At 42.1% G+C, this 18,722-nt stretch overlaps 1 protein-coding gene across 1 annotated transcript in view; it reads left to right on the forward strand.

Annotated features, from left to right (window-relative positions):
• Positions 1-12,289, forward strand: part of suclg2 (succinate-CoA ligase GDP-forming subunit beta) — a 108,561-nt gene extending 96,272 nt beyond the window's left edge. The window contains exons 10-11 of the mRNA XM_004545306.5: positions 2,227-2,347; positions 11,409-12,289. Of these exons, the coding sequence (XP_004545363.1) occupies positions 2,227-2,347; positions 11,409-11,521 (234 nt within the window). The 3' untranslated portion in view covers positions 11,522-12,289. The remainder of the gene's footprint in view (positions 1-2,226; positions 2,348-11,408) is intronic.
• Positions 12,290-18,722: the final 6,433 nt, after the last annotated feature.

Below are 18,722 nucleotides of genomic sequence, written 5' to 3' on the forward strand. Positions count from 1 at the left end.
TTTGTTGCACTTTCTCTGATCGCTGCACAGCCTGATCTTGCAGTGAATTTGCTGGGACATCCACTCCTGGAAAGATTGGCTGCTGTCTTGATCGTTTTCCACTTGTGAATAATCTTTCTCAGTGTGGAATGATGGACTAAAAATTTTTCGCAAATGGCTGTATAACCCTTGATAACCCATTGATGGACAGCAACTAGAGCAGGGCGATATGGCCAAAAATATTTATCACGATATATATTTGAAAATTTGCGATAATGATATAACTGACGATATAATTGATGCGAGACAAAATACAACTCCACAACATTACTAGCGCAAAAAGACAACCTTCCATTTATTTTCACTTAAACAAGAAGCTGGTTTTTATGTACATTAAAGCTTTGTAAAAATGTAACAGTGCAAATGCAAATTCCTTGCTGAAAGTTTAACCAAAAGGCATTTCCAGTAGAAATGGGCTGACATATCCTGAGCATAACCATGTATAATATCCACTGAAGTTAAAAAGAGGTGCTTTGCAACATTAAACTGCAGTGTGCAGTACGTATTTTTCGGACCATAAGGTGCACAGGATTATAAGGCACATTAAGCGAAACAAAGCAGTCAGATAAATCAAACTTTATTAAACTCATTCTTCTTGCTTCCTCCACTTCTGTACCTTTGATTCATAAATGTTGATTTCTCTGGCAGCTGCTCTATTCCCATGTTGTTGCAGTATATTAATAACTAACCTCGTATTGTGGATGGATTATCTTAGTTGTTCTCCTGACTGAAGTTTGGTCCGTTTACAGCATCCTGCCATGCGATTGCATTTGTCTCTAACTATCAGGAACCTTAACATTAATTTTTATAAGTGGAAAAGTGGTAGTGTTCCTCCTCCAACTTCACTGTTTATGTTATGCTAACGTAGCTGTGTCGCTAGCGATCACGTAGCACATCATTATATACCAGCTAGCCCAACTTCAGTAACCCTACAAACGTCACTGCTGTTTAGTTTCCTGTCTTCATTCATGTTGGAAGTGATAGCAGAGCTGTACGTTTGATTTTTTTCAGAAATCTCTCAGTCAGAACATGCAATATCATGCTTAGGTAACTAGCGAAACTAGCGAGCTAACTTCCGCTAGCTTCCTGCTAACTTCTAACTCCATTAAATGTAATACATTTTGTTTTCATGGATGCCTGGAAGTTAAACTTCATAGATACACTTGGTAAAGCAGCAACGCTGATCGTTTTATTAAAGATGAAAGAATTTAGAGATTTTTTAACTCTCAGTGATGCTGCAGTGTTTGACCTGAAAAAGACGGAGTTTAGGACCCAGATTACTCCCAGATTTAAGAGCATCTTAGTCCGACAAATACGACAATAACGACGGCCGCTTGCATGTTCTGCAAAAAAATGTGCTTTGTCGTGTATCTGACGGACAAACACCAAACCAGTTCCACATCACTGAAGTTGCACCATTTTTACAAACCAATTCTGGTTCATCTGTTTCACTCAACAATTGGCCATGTGCGTATGAAAACAAAGGCACTGCGCATGCGCGTTTTACTCATATTCTATCTATATTCTATATTTCATTTTCCTATCGTTGCCTAACATTATACCGGTATTACCGTGAACGGTATAATATGGCCCAGCCCTAACAGCAACAGTGGTCTGTAAGATCACAGCTGACATCTCTTTGTCCTCAGCATTGTACACACCTTTGCTGCTCTGGACCAGCAAACTGCCAAAGCTTCTGCTTGTTCAGAGGCACTCACACTCACTAATTATCAGTTAATCAAGTGCATTTAATTAGCAGGACCTGGCAGCTACTTACTCTCTTTATTCCTATAGAAGCAATAAGGGAATTCTTGGTTTTTCATGTACTGCTTTTGCATTTTAGCTCAGTTTTTGATAAAGAAATACTGACACGCAGTAATTTGTCATGTTTTGTTATCTGAGGTTGCAGTTACCTCATTTTAAGACCAGCTAAGGACCAGATTATTTCTATTTTGTCTTTATAAGTAAGACATTATCATTTAATGATATAATTGAATGTCTTATTTAGTACATGTCTGAATGAAGCCGCTAGGATTCCCAACAAGACATGCTCTGCTGTTTGTTTAAATGATGTTTCTTGCTATTGCACAAAGATGGTACAGCTGAAACTTGCCTTTATCTTATTTCATTTCACTTGCTGTTTATTGTTGGGTTAATTCTTTTTTTGTCTATTGTCTTCTTTCACAGGTTGAAGCCATCCTGGTCAACATTTTTGGGGGCATTGTTAATTGTGCCATCATTGCCAACGGCATCACCAAAGCTTGCCGAGAGCTGGAGCTCAAAGTGCCGCTGGTGGTCAGGCTGGAAGGTAAAACAGCACTTGACACTCACCAACACTGGAACACATGCACAAAAGTTTTTGTTTTGCCTCTCTGACGCTGTTAGTAAGTCATCGGCAGTTGGCACTTCCAGTTAAACCAAACAGACTGCATCATTTCTCTTAGGCACATCTAGCCTCCAGCGAAAGAATTTCACATTAATGAGCATTTAATGATTGGGGGTTAATACGCTATAACATGCAACTAGGTTCACAGCTGTGTCGCTCATCACAGTTGTTCACCTTGACCTGGCGCATGAGTAACATCATCATCATGTAAACACAAGTTCCTTTTGTCTTGCTTTTACATATATGTGTCAGTAAGTTTTATTTTTCTTGAACTGTACCTAAAGTCTCCTTTGCTCAGGGTACAGCTGGTTCGAGTTTATATGGACTGAGAATATAGCTTGCAGTATCGTTTTATGAATATTTTCAATTTCAAAGGTACAAAGAAACTCATTCCCCACCTAGTTTTAAACTTTGGAGCCATTGTATTATTGCTGCTGTACTCTCAGGAGCATATCCATCTTCATTGTGGCCCAGTGTCCCAGAAAGAACAGCAGTGCATTTCTCATAGATGTCACATTCTGCTGCACCTGTCATTAGCAGCAGCCAGAATAACTGTAGAGACGGCACTGATTGGCTCACCTTTCACCTCTATATGCTAATAAAACCTGCTCAGCTGTGTGTGTTTGCCCGAGTGTGTGTGTGTGGGGAATGGCAGTGGTGACTCAGAGGCATAGGGCCAGTTGGTGGTTAGCTTAATTGTCAAGATCCTGCCGAGTGGTGTGTCCAGAGCACAGAGCAGGGGAGAGTGTGTGTGTGTTAGCGCTTAGCATTTCATGCTGTATGTCTGCACACATCTGCTATTTGTAGGTCAGGGCGTGTAAGCTGTTTCTAGAAGCCAACTGTGTGTCGAGGTGCTGTGCAGTAGTGAGGGCATGGTTGTTCAGAGCACGATGTAGTGTGAGAATTTTACTCTTAACTGTCATTTCCACTACTTTCCCCTAAAGTCGAATAAAAATGTCATGCAGGTATGTACATCTACCCCATGGCTGTAAAAACTTTGCGTCTGAACCAAAAATAATATTGTTGACTGGAGTTCAAACACCCCAAGTTCAAGATGCACATTTGTCTCTTTAGAATACACAACTACAGAACAAACTAGACTGGCAATCTGCACGGATCCTTAATTATCCACCACACATTTCTGATAGTAGCCATAATTCAATATGACTCTCAGACAGTCCAGAAAGTCACTTCTGTTGGATGCCGGATGGTCCAAACACGTCACCCTGACCGAGGCCTAATCCAAGCCTTAGTTGTGGGTCATTACATCCTGGGCTGCAGTCTTGTGGAGAGGATTGGCTCTGAATCAATCAGCTCAGCTTGCTAGGCTGTCTGCCGGGCATTGAAAACGGCCCAACGTTCTTCAACAGGATCAGAATGGATTAACAGGCACACTTTTAATTGGAAAGGCCCTAAAGAGCCAGGGTTGATTGCACTGGCAGAGAATTATGTGCTCCCATATGTGGGGAAGAGAGGCCATGTGGTCTAGTTCTTGATAGAGTTGTGTTAGTTGATAGAGTATGCATGAAGTGTTTGATGTGGGCTGATTGAGTTGATCAAAAACAGTCTGTAATTATCATCGCTAGCACTTAGACTCATCTGGTGAAAACTGAGCAGAGAACACGCAGACACACTGTCGTTATTGAAGGTATAGAAAGGAAGCGATACCTAAGGAGGTGCTGTACTGCCCTCTTTGGCTACAGTGTGCGCATGGTCATCCTGTGTTTCTCTGCAGGTTTGTCTGCCTCTTAAAAAACCTTTGGCATCCAAGAAAAAGGTGACTACATTCATTTAACTCTGTTCTGAGGTGTCCCCCAACTCTCTGTCAAAGAGTGGAGAATGTTCTGCTTGAGCAAGATTTGAAGGCCCTGTTTCAATGGATGAGATTTCAACATCAGTCCTGACAGCATCATTATAGCTTAACTAATTGCTGCAGCTATATGCATATCCACATACATAAATATAGAGTAATATACATTCACACACTGGTTGATTTTGGGGGGGGGGGGGGTTCTGTCTTTGATTTCACATATATTACACATTTTTTCATTTTTGTAGTGCTTTTTAAAAATAGCTATTAACTTACCCTCACATAGTGTAAATCTCGCTATTTGCCTCTCACAAAGAATCTGACAAGAATTGATTAAATCATGAGAATGAATGTCATGCACATTATACAAGTATGCAAATAGGGAACAGTGTTAAGATACTAAGATACTCTCTGTTAGAGTTAGCACTGATGAAAACATGAAATCTGGTGGTGCAGTAAGCTGCTCTTAAATAACAGATAATACAAAAAACTGAATAAAAAATGTAATGTGTTATGTTTGTTTTAATCATGTAGACCAGGGGTCGGCAACCTTTCTAATGGCGAGTGCCATTTAAAATTTCCTCAGAAGTCAGTGTGCCATATGATTGCATTAGCAATAAATTTAATAACGCTCTATATGAACAGTTACACAATATATAGACCCACTTTATAGAATTATATGTGTTTACAGATTTTGGCAGCTATCAGTGAATAGTTATCAGATATTTTGAAACAAAAAAAAAGAAAAAGACACTTTTTATCCATAACAGCACATGAACTGTACAACAGAAAATACAAATGCTATTTATGGTCTCCTCACAACAATGATAAGAAAAATAAACTAAGCCAATGTGGCATGTCTGTTAATACAGAGACACACATGTTAATGTGATCTCTGGTCTCCCACTCAGAGACACAGGTCTTCGAGTGTCCAGCATTCAGACGGCTACCTGAGGACTAATGTGAGAGGAAATCTGCGCACACAGATATGTACAGCCAAATACTGTCAATAAGGCCTCTGCAATGTTCTGAAGACAGTTAAACTTCTCAGGTAGTGATGTCCAGCAGGTGAAAATGCAAGCTCCATGAACACGCACAGCTGTGGATTCCAGCTACGTCGATGTCGCATTAACTGGCATCAACTCAGCCAGTTAATGTGAGACAAATCCAGCTGCTCATTAAAGATTTCTGGTTTGATCAGAAAAGAAAACATTGGTCCAAACACCTGAGAGCACCACTGGTGCGGCCATTTATTTTTTGATGCATCTTCTCAGATTAATTCACTGCGTGTCGTGTCCACGGCTGGACTGGGACAAAAAATCAGCCCGGGCATTTTGACTACAGACCAGCCCACCAGGTATTAAAGCCATAAAGCCTTTGAATGAAAACAAACGCTGTTGTGACAGTGATGTACAGTCTTGTTGGTATATGCATGATTTCTGTAAATTTTACATCAGATAAAAACTGTGGTTGTAAGCTTCAGATAATTATTTAATAACAGATAGACATTTTAAATGAGAATAAGAAAGTAAAGTATTTCCTTGTGCCCCCCTTTCCCTCTTAATGCCCTACCTGGGCCCCTGGCAAAACTTTGGTAGATCCGCCCCTGCACAGTTACCAGCTGTCAGCTACTTAGAAAAGGATCCTGGTGTTATTTGTCTCTCAGAAACAGTTCATAACTTCCCTTCAACTCATTCATGTCACCTAAAAGGTAAACCTGTTTCTCCATCACCTGTTCAGCTCTGATGATTCAGTAAGGACATCTCCTGGTTTCATCTTCATGTTTCCCTCTCACCAGATATACAAACCGACATCATGACCAGCAGCTTTACAGCTGTGGCTCCAGCAAGCATCAGCTGATAGTAGAAATTAATATTAAATAAATTCTAACAACAGCTGATCAAGCTTAAACATGCTGCTGTTGTTTAGCGCGAAATCCGCTGGTTTCTTCTTTCTGGCGCAAAGTGGGTGATAAACAAACAAGAGAGGAAAGCCGATCAGCTGATCATTGATCAGTTTCATGATTGAAGTAGAAACAGGAGAGGGAGGGGGAGAGAATGAGAGAAGAAGAGGCAGCTGTGCAGCAAAGACACAGAATAACTCCAGCTTTGTGTCTTTTTTTTCCCCATTCTAGCTGAAGTACGGGACAAACTGCGTCCCCTCTCAGCTCAATACGAAACATGTAATATTTTCTCTGAATGAGGGACCATTCCATTTTTTAAGGAGCCGTTGGCAACTCTACTAACTAACCTTATGAATAAAATAAAGTTCACTTTAGTTCAGTAACATCATAGCACCCACCCAGCTGTATATAAACTCCGTCATGCTAGCTCACGCAGTACGAGTTATTGTAACTGACTGTAAAAAGTCAGCACAACGAAAATAAACTCCACCTAAACTTGGTTTATATCTGACCCAGACAGACTGCAGGTCATAACTTCATACCTGAAGTTCAGTTCACCTGACACTCGGACCGGCGGCCGCCTCGGGTCCCTCCTCCTCCTGCCTCCCCTTTCTCTCATCCACCAGTTGGCCTCCACCACTTGCTAATGTTACTGAATCTGTGGAAGCTACGCCATAGCCACCACCAAACAACTGAGTTATTTTTACACACCGGCCACATCTGGCCAATCCAACACCTTTCATTGTTTATACCGTTACAAAAAATAAAAAATCATCGGGTCCCGAGCAAATGCCCGGTATGCCCAATGGCCAGTCCAGCTATGGTCGTGCTATCAGTTAACCCTTCGCGTCCCAACCGTGGCACGCGTGCCCAGGGTTGCCGACCCCTGATGTAGACTGTCTGGTTGGGGCTGGGTTAAGAGTTGAGTGAGTATGACAACATGCAGTCAGTTAAATAGTTTTCTTTTGGGGGGAGGGTGTATACATCAGCTGCCTGTGGTTCATCTGGCTGGTCTTGAGGCAGAGCGCCCTTCTTTGTTTTAAACTGCTTTTACTAAGTGAGTTACTGGACTGTAGCATTGTGACATTTATGCAGGTTCCCAACACAAAAAGTTAATGATACAGATTATAATGTATGTTAGGACAGTGGCACGAAACAAAAACAGACTAAAATGTTAACTTTTGGTTTGCCATGAGATTTCCTGACAACTGCAATGACATACATACAGTTTACATACATAATTATTTGCTTTATTTGTACTGAGCTTGTGTCTAATTTAAATAAATAAGTCCTCTAAGAACTTCTTTCACAGCGTACCCCAGTATCTTCAGACAGCTGACAGATGGTGGGAATTATGTTAGTGTGACACATCAAAAGCTCTCATTGACAGCCAGGAGATTATTACGTGGGGAACTAATCACTTTCTAGTGTGAAGCAAACCATAACTCACCAGCAGTGCAGACAAGCCACCAACTCAGGAAACCTGAAAAAAACTGTCAGTGGACAGTCTTGCAGAAGCTGCCCGTCTAATTTCCACGTATTAATGACAATTGTAATATTTAAAAGGGAAAAGAAATATCCAGACACACACAGCCTTACACTGACAATCACTCAGTCACCACATGATTAATTAACCGGTTGGCTTGACTGTGAGAGAAGGTGAAGGGGTTTCCATTTTTTGTTGTGGCAAAGATTTTACCAACAGCAGGCGAAAGAGTTCATTTATCAAGCTCTACATCTTTTTGTTTCCCTTATCTTCTCCTGCTAAGGAAACAGTCTTTATCGTGTCCTTGACACATAAGGAACCTTTACAACTTCAGACTTCCTTTGTATGTGTGACTCTACGGCAACGTGTCCTTCTCTCAGATGACAGCAACGCTAAGCACAGCTTGTTAGGACAAAGCTGCTCACAAATGTAGGATTTGCAGCATCAAGAAAGCTCCTCCAGCACAAGTCTTTGGCACAGCCCCAACCCTTATTATCCCACTGAAGCCTAGTGGCCTGTAAGTCACACGTTAAGGCGTCATTTTTCACAGTAGTCACAGGTACGCTAGTTAATTGCCACATAAATGTGAAAATATTGTGTTGTGATGCTTGCCACCTGCTGAATGCTCTTATGTTGTTTTCTTTGTTAAATGCTGAATCTAATTTAAAATCCTTCTCTTCATGTACAAGGTCTAGAATAATCAGGTCCCATCTTATATTAAAGACCTCACAGTACCACTTTGCCCCATTAGAGCACTTTAGTCTCAGACTGCGGGTTTATTTGCAGTTTCTAGGATATTTACAAGCAGAATGGGAGGCAGAGTCTTCAGTTTTCAGGCCTCTCTTCTGTGGAATCAGCTCCCAGTTTGGGTTATGGAGACAGACAGCCTCTAGTGTTAAGTTTAGGCTTAAAACTTTCCCTTTTGATCAAACATATAGGGAGGACTGGATCAGGTGACCCTGAATCCTCCTTAAGTTACTCTGCAATAGGCCTAGGCTGCTGGGAGATTCCCATGATCACTCGTCTCCTTTCATAAGTAGTGTTCATAAGCTACTCTGTATTTAGTCATTAGTTATTATTAATCCCAGGCTCTCCTCCGAACTCATTGGTGTGGTCTTTCTCCCCTTAGCCCAACCTAGTCATGGCAGATGGCTGCCCCTCCCTGAGCCTGGTTCTGCTGGAAGTTTCTTCCTGTTAAAAGGGAGTTTTTCCTTCCCACTGTCACAACCTTCTTCCTCTAAGGGGTTGTCTAGCTGTTGGGGTTTTCTCTGTATTACGCTAAGGTCTTTAAATTACATTATAAAGCGCCTGGAGGCCACTGTGGTTATGATTTGGTGCTATATAAATAAAGTTGAATTGAACCTAATTAAATTCGGGGGGTTTTGTCGGTTTTTGATTGGATTGAGCACTTTTGAAAAGTGAATTAAAGTTTGATTGAATTTTCAGGAGTTGATTGTTAATAAAGAAAAAAGTTCAGACTAGCAAGTTAGTGTTCTGTGACATTTCTCAGTAATTAACAGGTCAGTTGGACTAATGATCGAGGTCTGGAGAATACGTGTTGTGATGAATTTCTGCAGAAATCTATATTTTTGCCTTCTCTAATGTTCATTTCTTATATTTAATCATATAGATTTAAAACAATCATCTTGCTTTGGTTATTTGTGCATGCTGACTGTGTGCGTTGATGCCCTCTCCAGACTGTGAGTAGGTCTCTGGCAGCACCTAGTGGCTGCAGGTGAACACACACATATCCCCATTCTCCAGTTATACCCTACACTCACACACATATACTCCACACATGCCTTAGTAATTCTGTATCCAGCTGAGCTCAGCCCTTGCTGATGCTGCTGGCGTGAGCTATCAGTGCTCCCTACTGCTCACAGTGGAACTGCAGTCAGCTCTCACCCATACTTGTGCAGAAAAAGACTCCCACAAATGCACGACTCCAACACGACGTGTGATTCTTCCACCACACATGTCCTGAGTAACACACAGATGCTGCACAATCTAAATAATACACTAAATACTCCTGCTGGTCATGAATATGTATCAGCTTGGGGAGAAAAAAATGCATGTTTACTTTTTGTTCCTGTATACACTTTCCATAGGCATATTTGTCTTTCAGAATACCTGCTGCATTATGTATTTGCTGGGGGCCCATATGGCTGCTTCCACTTTCGTCAGTTTTATCTTGTGCCGTTTGAACTTTGTTGTGCTGCAGCTTTGTTTTAATCTTGTGACAGATAAACCTGTCAGTACACAAGCATAGATCCATCAATCTCAGTGAAGTTTGCGGATTAGCCTGTTGAATGTAAAGCATACAGTACTGCACCGCTCTTCTCGCTGCGTGTCCGAATCGAGACGCACACAGTCGCACGGAGAATATCCGCTGTTTGATGTGAAAACGACTTGAGACATCCGATCCCCTGTTTATGCAGCAGAGCAAGAGCTCTTCCTGCTCTTATTCTAATTAATTGCATTGCCGAATTGATTGTTTGGAGTGCGAGCCTGCAGAAATGTGTTTGGAATGACTTATTATACGGCTGGACAAAAGAGATGAAATATTAGGCGTTAAGTGGCAGTGGTAATAGAATTCCTCATGAAAGGTCTATTGATCAGGGTGGCCCGGCCTCCGGAGAATTCACATATCATGCAGTCTTAATTACACGGCAGCCACGAGAGCGAAGGTCAACCTGTGAGCGTCTGAGCATGCACAAACACTCGCACATCGACTCGTTTAACACCCGAGCGAATACAGGGAGACACTAATATACAGAGAATCTCAACACACCCTTTGTCCATATACAGCAAACGTAACGTGTAAAGTCACAATAAAGTGTTTTTCCAGAACCTTTTTTAGAGACTTTTTCAAATGTTGTTTGTTTGAATTTGAAGTAAGAAAAGATCAGACAGGAGTGATCGTCAGTTGAAGTGTTCAGCATGGACACAGAGAGGTGCGTCCACTCAAAATGTAATAAATGAGATCTGAAATCTGATTAAGAAAAACAAACAAATGCAAGTAGTTCGGGGGGAAAAAAAGATAATTAAATGTTTCAGCAGCGTGCTGAGTCTTTGATGGCACATCAGACAGATTCAGTTTTTGTTCTTCATGTGTCGAATCAGTAAATGCCACATAAACAGCTGGCTTTTGTTGTTTTTAGCTGCAAGGGGCCAATTTTGCTTCATTTGACCTTTTGCTCTGCTGCCCCACCAGCACCACCACCTCGTTCACTCCCTCTCTCTTGCTCTCATCCACTCCCCTTCCTCCGTCCGCTGAGGCGCCCCCTGCCCTGTGTTGTGACAGGCTTGTCAGGCTTGCATTTGGCCGAGCGGTGTGCAGTGCTGGGAGGCAGCCAGCTCAGTGCGTAGAGCCTCGGGGTTGCACAGAGTATCTCCGAGTGTCTTCCTCTTTCTCTCTCTCTGGTTGGTTGTGGGCCTACTGGGGGCACAGGCATCACCGTATCACCCAGCACCTGCTACCCCTGACCTCACTACAGCCGGGGGAGCTGACACACACACACGCGCGCACACAAATTGCCCTTTTGCCCGTTGTTCACACTCTGCGACGTTCGGATCAGCAGTTGCATGTGCCACCATTGACCCATGACTCCATCTGTCTGTGTGGATTGATTCCTCCAGAGGAACTCTTCGTCTTTCACACAGTGTGGTTTTTAACATCCGTGCAGATGGCAGATCAGGTTCACCCTTGTTTAGCCATTTTTGTAATGTTGGTTGTCGCCTGTTGTAACACTGTTTTTCTTCCCTTTTTTTTGCCCCTTTTCAGGGACCAACGTCCACGAGGCTAAAAGGATTCTGACCGAGAGCGGCCTGCCCATCTTGGCAGCAGATGACCTGGATGATGCCGCCAAGAAAGCGGTGGCAGCCATCAAGAAATAGAGAATCCTGCAGGACGTCTCATTCCAGCCTCAGCACAGCACCATCAGCCTTTTCTTCCACATGCAGACCTCCAAAACCTTGAGCCTTTGCGTGCATTTCTCACTTTAAATGCCAACTGAGATCCAGATCACGAGCACTTACAGGATTCTGCCATTACACTGGTTTCCTCTCTGCAGATCAGATCAGCTGCAGTTTCTTTAATCATTAAAATGTGCATTAGTTAGGAAGAACCACTGACATATTCAGGCTAACATATTGAAAGGACACCCAACACTTTGTCCATTCCATTAGCTTTCTTGTCTTTATTTTTCAGCAAAATATGAAGTGGGAAAGACATTTTCCATCTTCACATCCAGCCCTGGCATCCACTGAGTTGTTGCCATGTTATCGCACACCATTCATAAGCTGTGATATCATTCAGTGGTACTTGCTGAAACCGAGATGAATGGAAGCTGTAAACACTTTCTTACTTCGTCCACGTTGGTTACCAAGCCTGGTCTGCGTTTCAAATGAAGTAGATGGCGTACTCACTCTGAATTTGTGCATCATGTCTTATTTATAAAGTGCTACTATGAGACGTCCATTATCTGCTCTAATCCTGTGCCTGTCCAGTGAAAGCTAATGAGGCATCACAGGTGTCGAGAAAATGAATAATTAAAAACAAAGAATTGTACTTTTTTATAATCATGAATGGATGTTGACAGGATGTCTGAAATACAATGAGAAAATGCAATTTGTGACATTAAACAAAAAATGTTTTAAAAACTACACTTTAGTGTGTTGAATTTGTCCGGCCCATATCGGAGTATCCTGATGGAGGAAAAACTGGCAGAAGGTGGAAAGTAAGGCGGAAAAAGAAATTCTGCTGAATTTCCCGGGTATTTCTGAAGGAAGCACACTCCCAGAATAAATGTGATGTCAGTGAGGAGAGCAGATCCTCAGCAGTTTGCAGTTTTCTTAACACTATTGACTGCATGAGCACATATTTTGCAAATGTTTTTCCAAGTAAATCAAGCTGCTTCTTCAATGGGCAAGTATTTTTTTTTTCTTTCCAACAAGGGAAAAAGAGACTTGGATGTAATTTATAGTGAAAAGTTTTAATATAAGCAGTTTTTTTTTTCATTCTTGTAATAGATCTCCCTTTTTCTTTTCAGGAGGATGACACAGATGTAGACATCTCAAAAACTCATGTATCAAATATGACACAGAAGGGATTAAGGGGTTAAGCGATCCAGAGGCCAAAGCTCATCTTTGTGTTGAAGTGTCAGTTGTCTAAAGATATTTAGTTTCTTAAGATTTCTACCATATATTTTCAGGTCTTCTTTCTTAAATGTTTAGAATTTTACGTTTAGAACGTATAAATGTTACGTTTATTATTTTTCCATTCTTCAGTAGTTCAATAAATCAGGATTTTGACAGAGCTCAGAAACTGTTTGTTACAGATTCCATGGTAACTGTAAAACTAAAGTCACTAGAAACGCCCTCATGTGTATCCAAAAATATAGTCTACATGATATCATTTAAATCTTTTTTTGTTTCTTTGCCATTTTCTTTTTGAACAACCCTGCCTTCTTTCTTGCTTTTCGTCTGCACATCAGTGTACGCGTACACTTAAACTCCTCAAATCATCCACCTGCAGTCTTCTAATGAAATTCAAGTGTACGTCGTCCCAGGAGAGACTTGAAAAGAGTGATTGTCCTTCATAGGGCCCGTGTGAGCGCTACAGAAAGTTGACTGAGACCTCTTCCTGTCAGACACACTGACTGTGTGATGGATTATCTGTCAGGCAATCTGAGAGGGCTCACAGGATCGACTGCCACCTCCAGGAAAGACGCACGCAGAGAGCACTTTTCTCGTCCTGCCTGCACCGGAGAAGAACACCAAGTGTGACTCAAACTGAAGCTTTTCTCTACAGCGCTTTTTTTTTTCTTGGGCAAAGTCAGGAGGACTCCAGAAGGGCCTCTTGGAAACTGCTGCCATAGCTACACGTCTTTGTGACATGTTTATTGACAGGCTATATTTAGAAACAAAAAAAAGATGTTGCCTAACTACTGAAATTTCTTTTCACTGTATTAATTCTTAGCATCCCTATCGCTGAGAGTCATCTCACAGCACAAACTCGGAGCTCTGAGGCTCTGTGCTGCATCGTGCCAGCCAGCCAAGCCGTAAAAATGGGCTGAAGGGTTCAATAATTGCCTTATTTCATGCTCTTCCCTCCGTGTGTCAGAAATATCCCCGCTGATGGATTGGACGGAGGAATTTAAGGCTTGTTAAAGCGGGCTTCTTGAGCCCTGATATTGTTTAATTCAGTGTCAAGCTGGAGGTCACAACGGAATGTGCACACTGATTTACTGGGCAAAATTAGTGCCGCTCCTTCATATAAATATAGATGAGGGGGGAAAGAAGCTTTGGAGGTCAGTCTGACGACTTCTATCGTGTAGCCCGCTGCTTTTAACTCTGCTAATACCTCCGGAGGTGGGAGACACGGGGGTGTTGTTGTAAATGACCCTTTGGATGGGCTGCTCCTTTAATTAAGCTGAATTATTATGCCGCGGGAGTTTTATTTTCCCGCTCTCGGTGGCTGGCTTTATTTGCCTCTGTAATTGTCCAGTTTGCTTTCTCAAAACAGGGCAGGTTTGTTATGTGCTTTCTGAATTGATGTCAGGATGGTAATTGCCACTTTACCGAAGCTGCTTTCAGTGTTTAAGCGTGTTGGGGGAAAAGCGTCCACTCGTGAAAAGCGTTCTTTCAGACAACCGGGTCAAGGCCGTCTCTGAGGAAGTATTGGATATTTATTGAGTAATTTGGAAGCGGCAACTATGAACATATTAGTTCATAAAAAAGCAATAGTGAGATGAATTGCCTCCGGCTATTGTACTTCATTTTTCAGGGACAAGGGGTTGCTCAATATTTACAATTTTCTGCCTGTGAATCTGTCGACCAAGCGGTGGATAGATGAGGACAATGAGCCTGTGTGTGTGTGTCAATTGATTGTTATATCAGTTCCTGTAAGCGCTGTGAACACATGTTTATGCATGAGCTCTAAAAACCGCCAAGGTAGCTCTGCTCTGTGGGATCATACAAACACACAAACATTGTTTTCCTTTTCTCGGTCATGGAAATGCCAAGTGAGATGGAAGGTCGGGCCTCGCCCTCTCCACGGCCATTATTGTCTTACCAAAACCCTGAAATCATAAAAAAATAGCTGTCGACAGATTTTATGGAGCAAAAGCAATACAGCGAGGTAAAAACGTCAAGTGAAGGAGGAGCCTTGGCTGGTAGCAGCGTGCTTTGTTACAGCGCCGCTGTAGAAGTCCTCAGATTTGGCCTTGGCTCACAGATGAGCAGAAAAATCCATTTCCCCTCTCTCCAAACTGTTGTCAGTGTGTCTGTAATGGAAGGACTTAGAATCGATTTAAATTACCTTGGCTGTCTCGAGAAATTGAGCGAAGAGGAGGCAGATTTAAAAAGTTGCAATAAGCAACACTCCTCTTTCCATGACAATCTCTTGTTTTCAGCCTGTCTCCCAGCTGCTTCCACAATCAATACAATTTCTGCATCTCTTTCAGTTTCCAAAGTTTAAACACGCAAGATAATTTTTTGGGGGGATGTTTCCTGTTGATTTGGACCAAAGCATTTTAAACTTCCTTTCCATCCATCAAACACCAATTTGCTCCCTCAGTTTTTTGTCATCTGACCCTCTAACCTGATTTATAATAGTTTTGCTTAAAACCTACTGCCCTCTGTCTTTGTTGACTTTCTCCTTTGGTTCCCTTTTCTTTTTTTACATTTCTAATCAACCTTATTACTTCCAGGTAGTGCAGTGGGGCCGTGGTTAGCACTGTTCCCACACAGCAAGAAAGTCCTGGGTTCAAAGTCTAGGCCGGGGCCTTTCTGTGTGGGTTCTCTCTGGGCGCTCCAGCTTCCCTCCAGTCCAAAGACGTACTTGAGGTTAGGTTAATATGAGATTTTAAATTGTCTGTAGGTGATCATTACTTCTCTCCCTTCTTCTTTGTTTATCTATTCAGGCTTTGTCCTCTCTAATTTTTCCTTCATTCTTACTCCTCCCATCTTCATCTATTGTTTTTTGTTTTGCTTTGTTCTCCATCCAGAGGTATGTCATCCTCTTTATGTCAGGTCAGGATGGGCATATGACATGAAATTCTGCTTGTGGTTGAACCCTAAGTTCTGATGTAGGGGAGCAGTGGGGGGAAATTACGTAATTAGAAATACACTCCCTGGAATCACACGGGTGCTCTGATAGACTGAGCTCTGGTAACTGTGGAGGCCATTTGAGTTCAGTGAAGTCATTGCACTGTTCAAGACATCAGTTTGAAATGATTTGAGTTTTGTGACTCAATGTGTTATCCTGCTAGAAGGATTGACATGGTCAGTAATAATGCTCAGGTAGGCTGTGGCATTTAAGCAATGTTCAGTTGCTACTAAAAGGCCCAAAATGAGTCAAGAAAATAACCCACACACAATTACACCATCACCAATGGCCTGAAAGATGAGAATATTAAAAGAAGCATGTGTGCAGGCGGGACCGTGTGGTGAATAACTGTGTCCAAGGCATCAGCTGCAAGCACAGTCAGGCTGCTGCACATGAAAACTGAACTCGCTTGACAGTATTTTGTATTTTACTGCCTACAAAATTGAATTAGTTATTAGCTGAAGTTAGTGCAAAAAACGGTTCCAGGTGGTTCTACCTCAGCACCTTCACTCTTCCATCCTTCCCTCTACATTTCAAAAACATATGAAATCCCTTCCAAACCATTTTTTATACATGCTTTAAACTGCAGTCCTGATCAGAGTTGCAAAGATGCACTCAGTCTGGAAACTCTGGCATCTCAAATGAGACTTCAAAGTGTTTTCTGTGTCGCTCGCAGTGCAGCATACAGTGATCAGATCAAATCAATAGTGCTGAGCAGAATCCATGAGTGCCATGAAGGACAGCATGGAGAACAACGGTGGGTTAACAGATGTCCAAATACATTATTTTGTAGCACTTTGAGGTGAGATGTCAATACAGGAAAAGCTAGAAGGAAAGCCACATCACCATCATACCTACGTGCTGACTGATGGCTTAACAAGGTCCTCAAAGCTTCTGTAATTACAGAGTGCAATACAAACAGCAGGAACAGACAAAGGGAGGCAGGGTACATAAACTACATAAACGCTGCATAAACCTGCTTTCTTTTTCTCATCTCTATTCTGACTTATAAACCTTCCCCTCAACGCATCCTCATTTTTTGGTAAGCGTCCTACGTCATCAACAAGCCAGCATCAGTGTGGAAAAGAAATCTACTCCTGCAGTGGGTGTAGTTAAAAGCTCATTTAGTTGACCTCTGAAAAAGCTTCCACCGCTTAATTAAAACGGAGGCAACAGTTTCAGATTGCTCCCAAGTTTTCCTGGCGGAGCGCTCAGCAGGTGTTCACCTGACACTCTCAGGCGCTCAGTTTTCCCACAATGCCATGCTTTGAGGCCGTTCTTTACTGCACTTCTTGCATTTTCCTTATCTTTCTTCATATGGCTGAAGGTGTGTATGCTGATGAACATTAAGTACACACCCAGTGACGTGATCTGTCTCCGTTCATCGTACTGGTTGCAGTGTGTTTGCACACACCCCTCGGGGCGAAGGTGACTTTGGCAGTTAATAGGTGTAACGTTAGCTTTGCCGTCTCATGCTCAGGCTGAATATATGAAATGTGTGTGTTCGTGTGTGTGTCGAGCGTTATCACCATCAAATGATTCTGCCCACAACGCGCGCTGAACGGGGGGCACCAAAGGAAAGTGGCCCGTCACCTGTGATTTTGGCAACGATATAAAGCAGAGCAGTACCAGCAAAATGAAGGCCGCTCTCACAAATCCAGCTATGAAGAGAAACGGTAAATAAGGTAATTAGGTTTAGTAAGTGTGCTAGATGTGCCTTGTGGAGGATGCAGCGGAAGCCTGAATAGGTCTGATTGTGTTTATTCTTATGTTTGCTCTGTGGATGTGTGTCAGAATCCACAGGAACATCAAATTGGTGCATATTTGCACCTGTGTTTGTATGTGTGTGTGTTTATTCACTGTGGGAAGATTTGATGAGGCATTTGTGTAGGGAAATGTGCTTGAAGGTTTGTTTGTGTTCAGGGTTGCGAGTGAATTGCTTTCTGTAAAAAAGTAAACTCGTGACGGTTTAGTGCACGTCAGCCTGGAGTATTTAAATCATATGGTAGCGATTAGCATGATATGAATCCGCTGACTAATTGTAAACTTTGCCTCACCTTTGTTTACCTGCTGCTGTTTTGCTGAGTACACAGGCTCGCTGCATTCACGCTGGACTGCGCATTCATTAGTGGGAGCTCAAACTGTAGAGCACAGCCATCTTCTTCTTTTCTTGACTGCTTACCAGCCTCCGTGGAGCAGTTTGGGATTAAAAGCCTTGATCGTAAACATATTAATGGCATTTGGTCAAGATGGTGCTTACTAGAGCTGTGCAGGAAGTACACACTCTTGGTTCTGTCTTTACACAGACGTTTATTATGTAGGAGGGCATTATTTGTTTCTTACAAAGCAAACCTTAACAGATAATAATATGGGGTAAGGCAAGTATTAAGTAAGGATTTGAAATGTGTTGATATATTTCAGAAACTAGATTTTTGTGATTTTTTTTTTTTCACCATGCAGGGTAACCAGTAAACACAAACGCCCATTAAGCCCACCAGGGAGTATCAACTTATATATAAATAGCCCTGAAGGCACAAAAGCGATCTCTCCACTAAGGCGTGCAGTTCTAAAAGTATAGTTGTTACACACAGAGTAATAAAAGAAAGAACTAATCTTCATTTTATCTGCCCAAGTGTATTTGTGCTGGAAAATCAGACACTCACTTTGTAATGTGCACCTGTTCAATTGCGCTTTAACACAAATACCTAATCAGTCAATCACATGGCAGCAATTAAGTGCATTTAGGCACAAGGACATGATCAAGACGACCTCATCAGAATGGGGGACAAAGGTGATTTAAGGGACTTTGAATGTTTCTGAAAATGCTGATCTACTGAGATTTTCCTGCACAACTATCTCTGGAGAGAAAATATCAATTGAACAGCAGTTCTCTGGGTAAAAATGATTTCTTGTTGTCAGTGTCCAGAGGAGAATGGCCAGATGCCTCCGAGCTGATAGGAAGGCAAGACTAACTGAAACAACCACTTT

This window comes from Maylandia zebra, linkage group LG5 (genome assembly GCF_041146795.1).
Source record: "Maylandia zebra isolate NMK-2024a linkage group LG5, Mzebra_GT3a, whole genome shotgun sequence".
In the NCBI taxonomy this organism is placed as follows: Eukaryota; Metazoa; Chordata; class Actinopteri; order Cichliformes; family Cichlidae; genus Maylandia; species Maylandia zebra.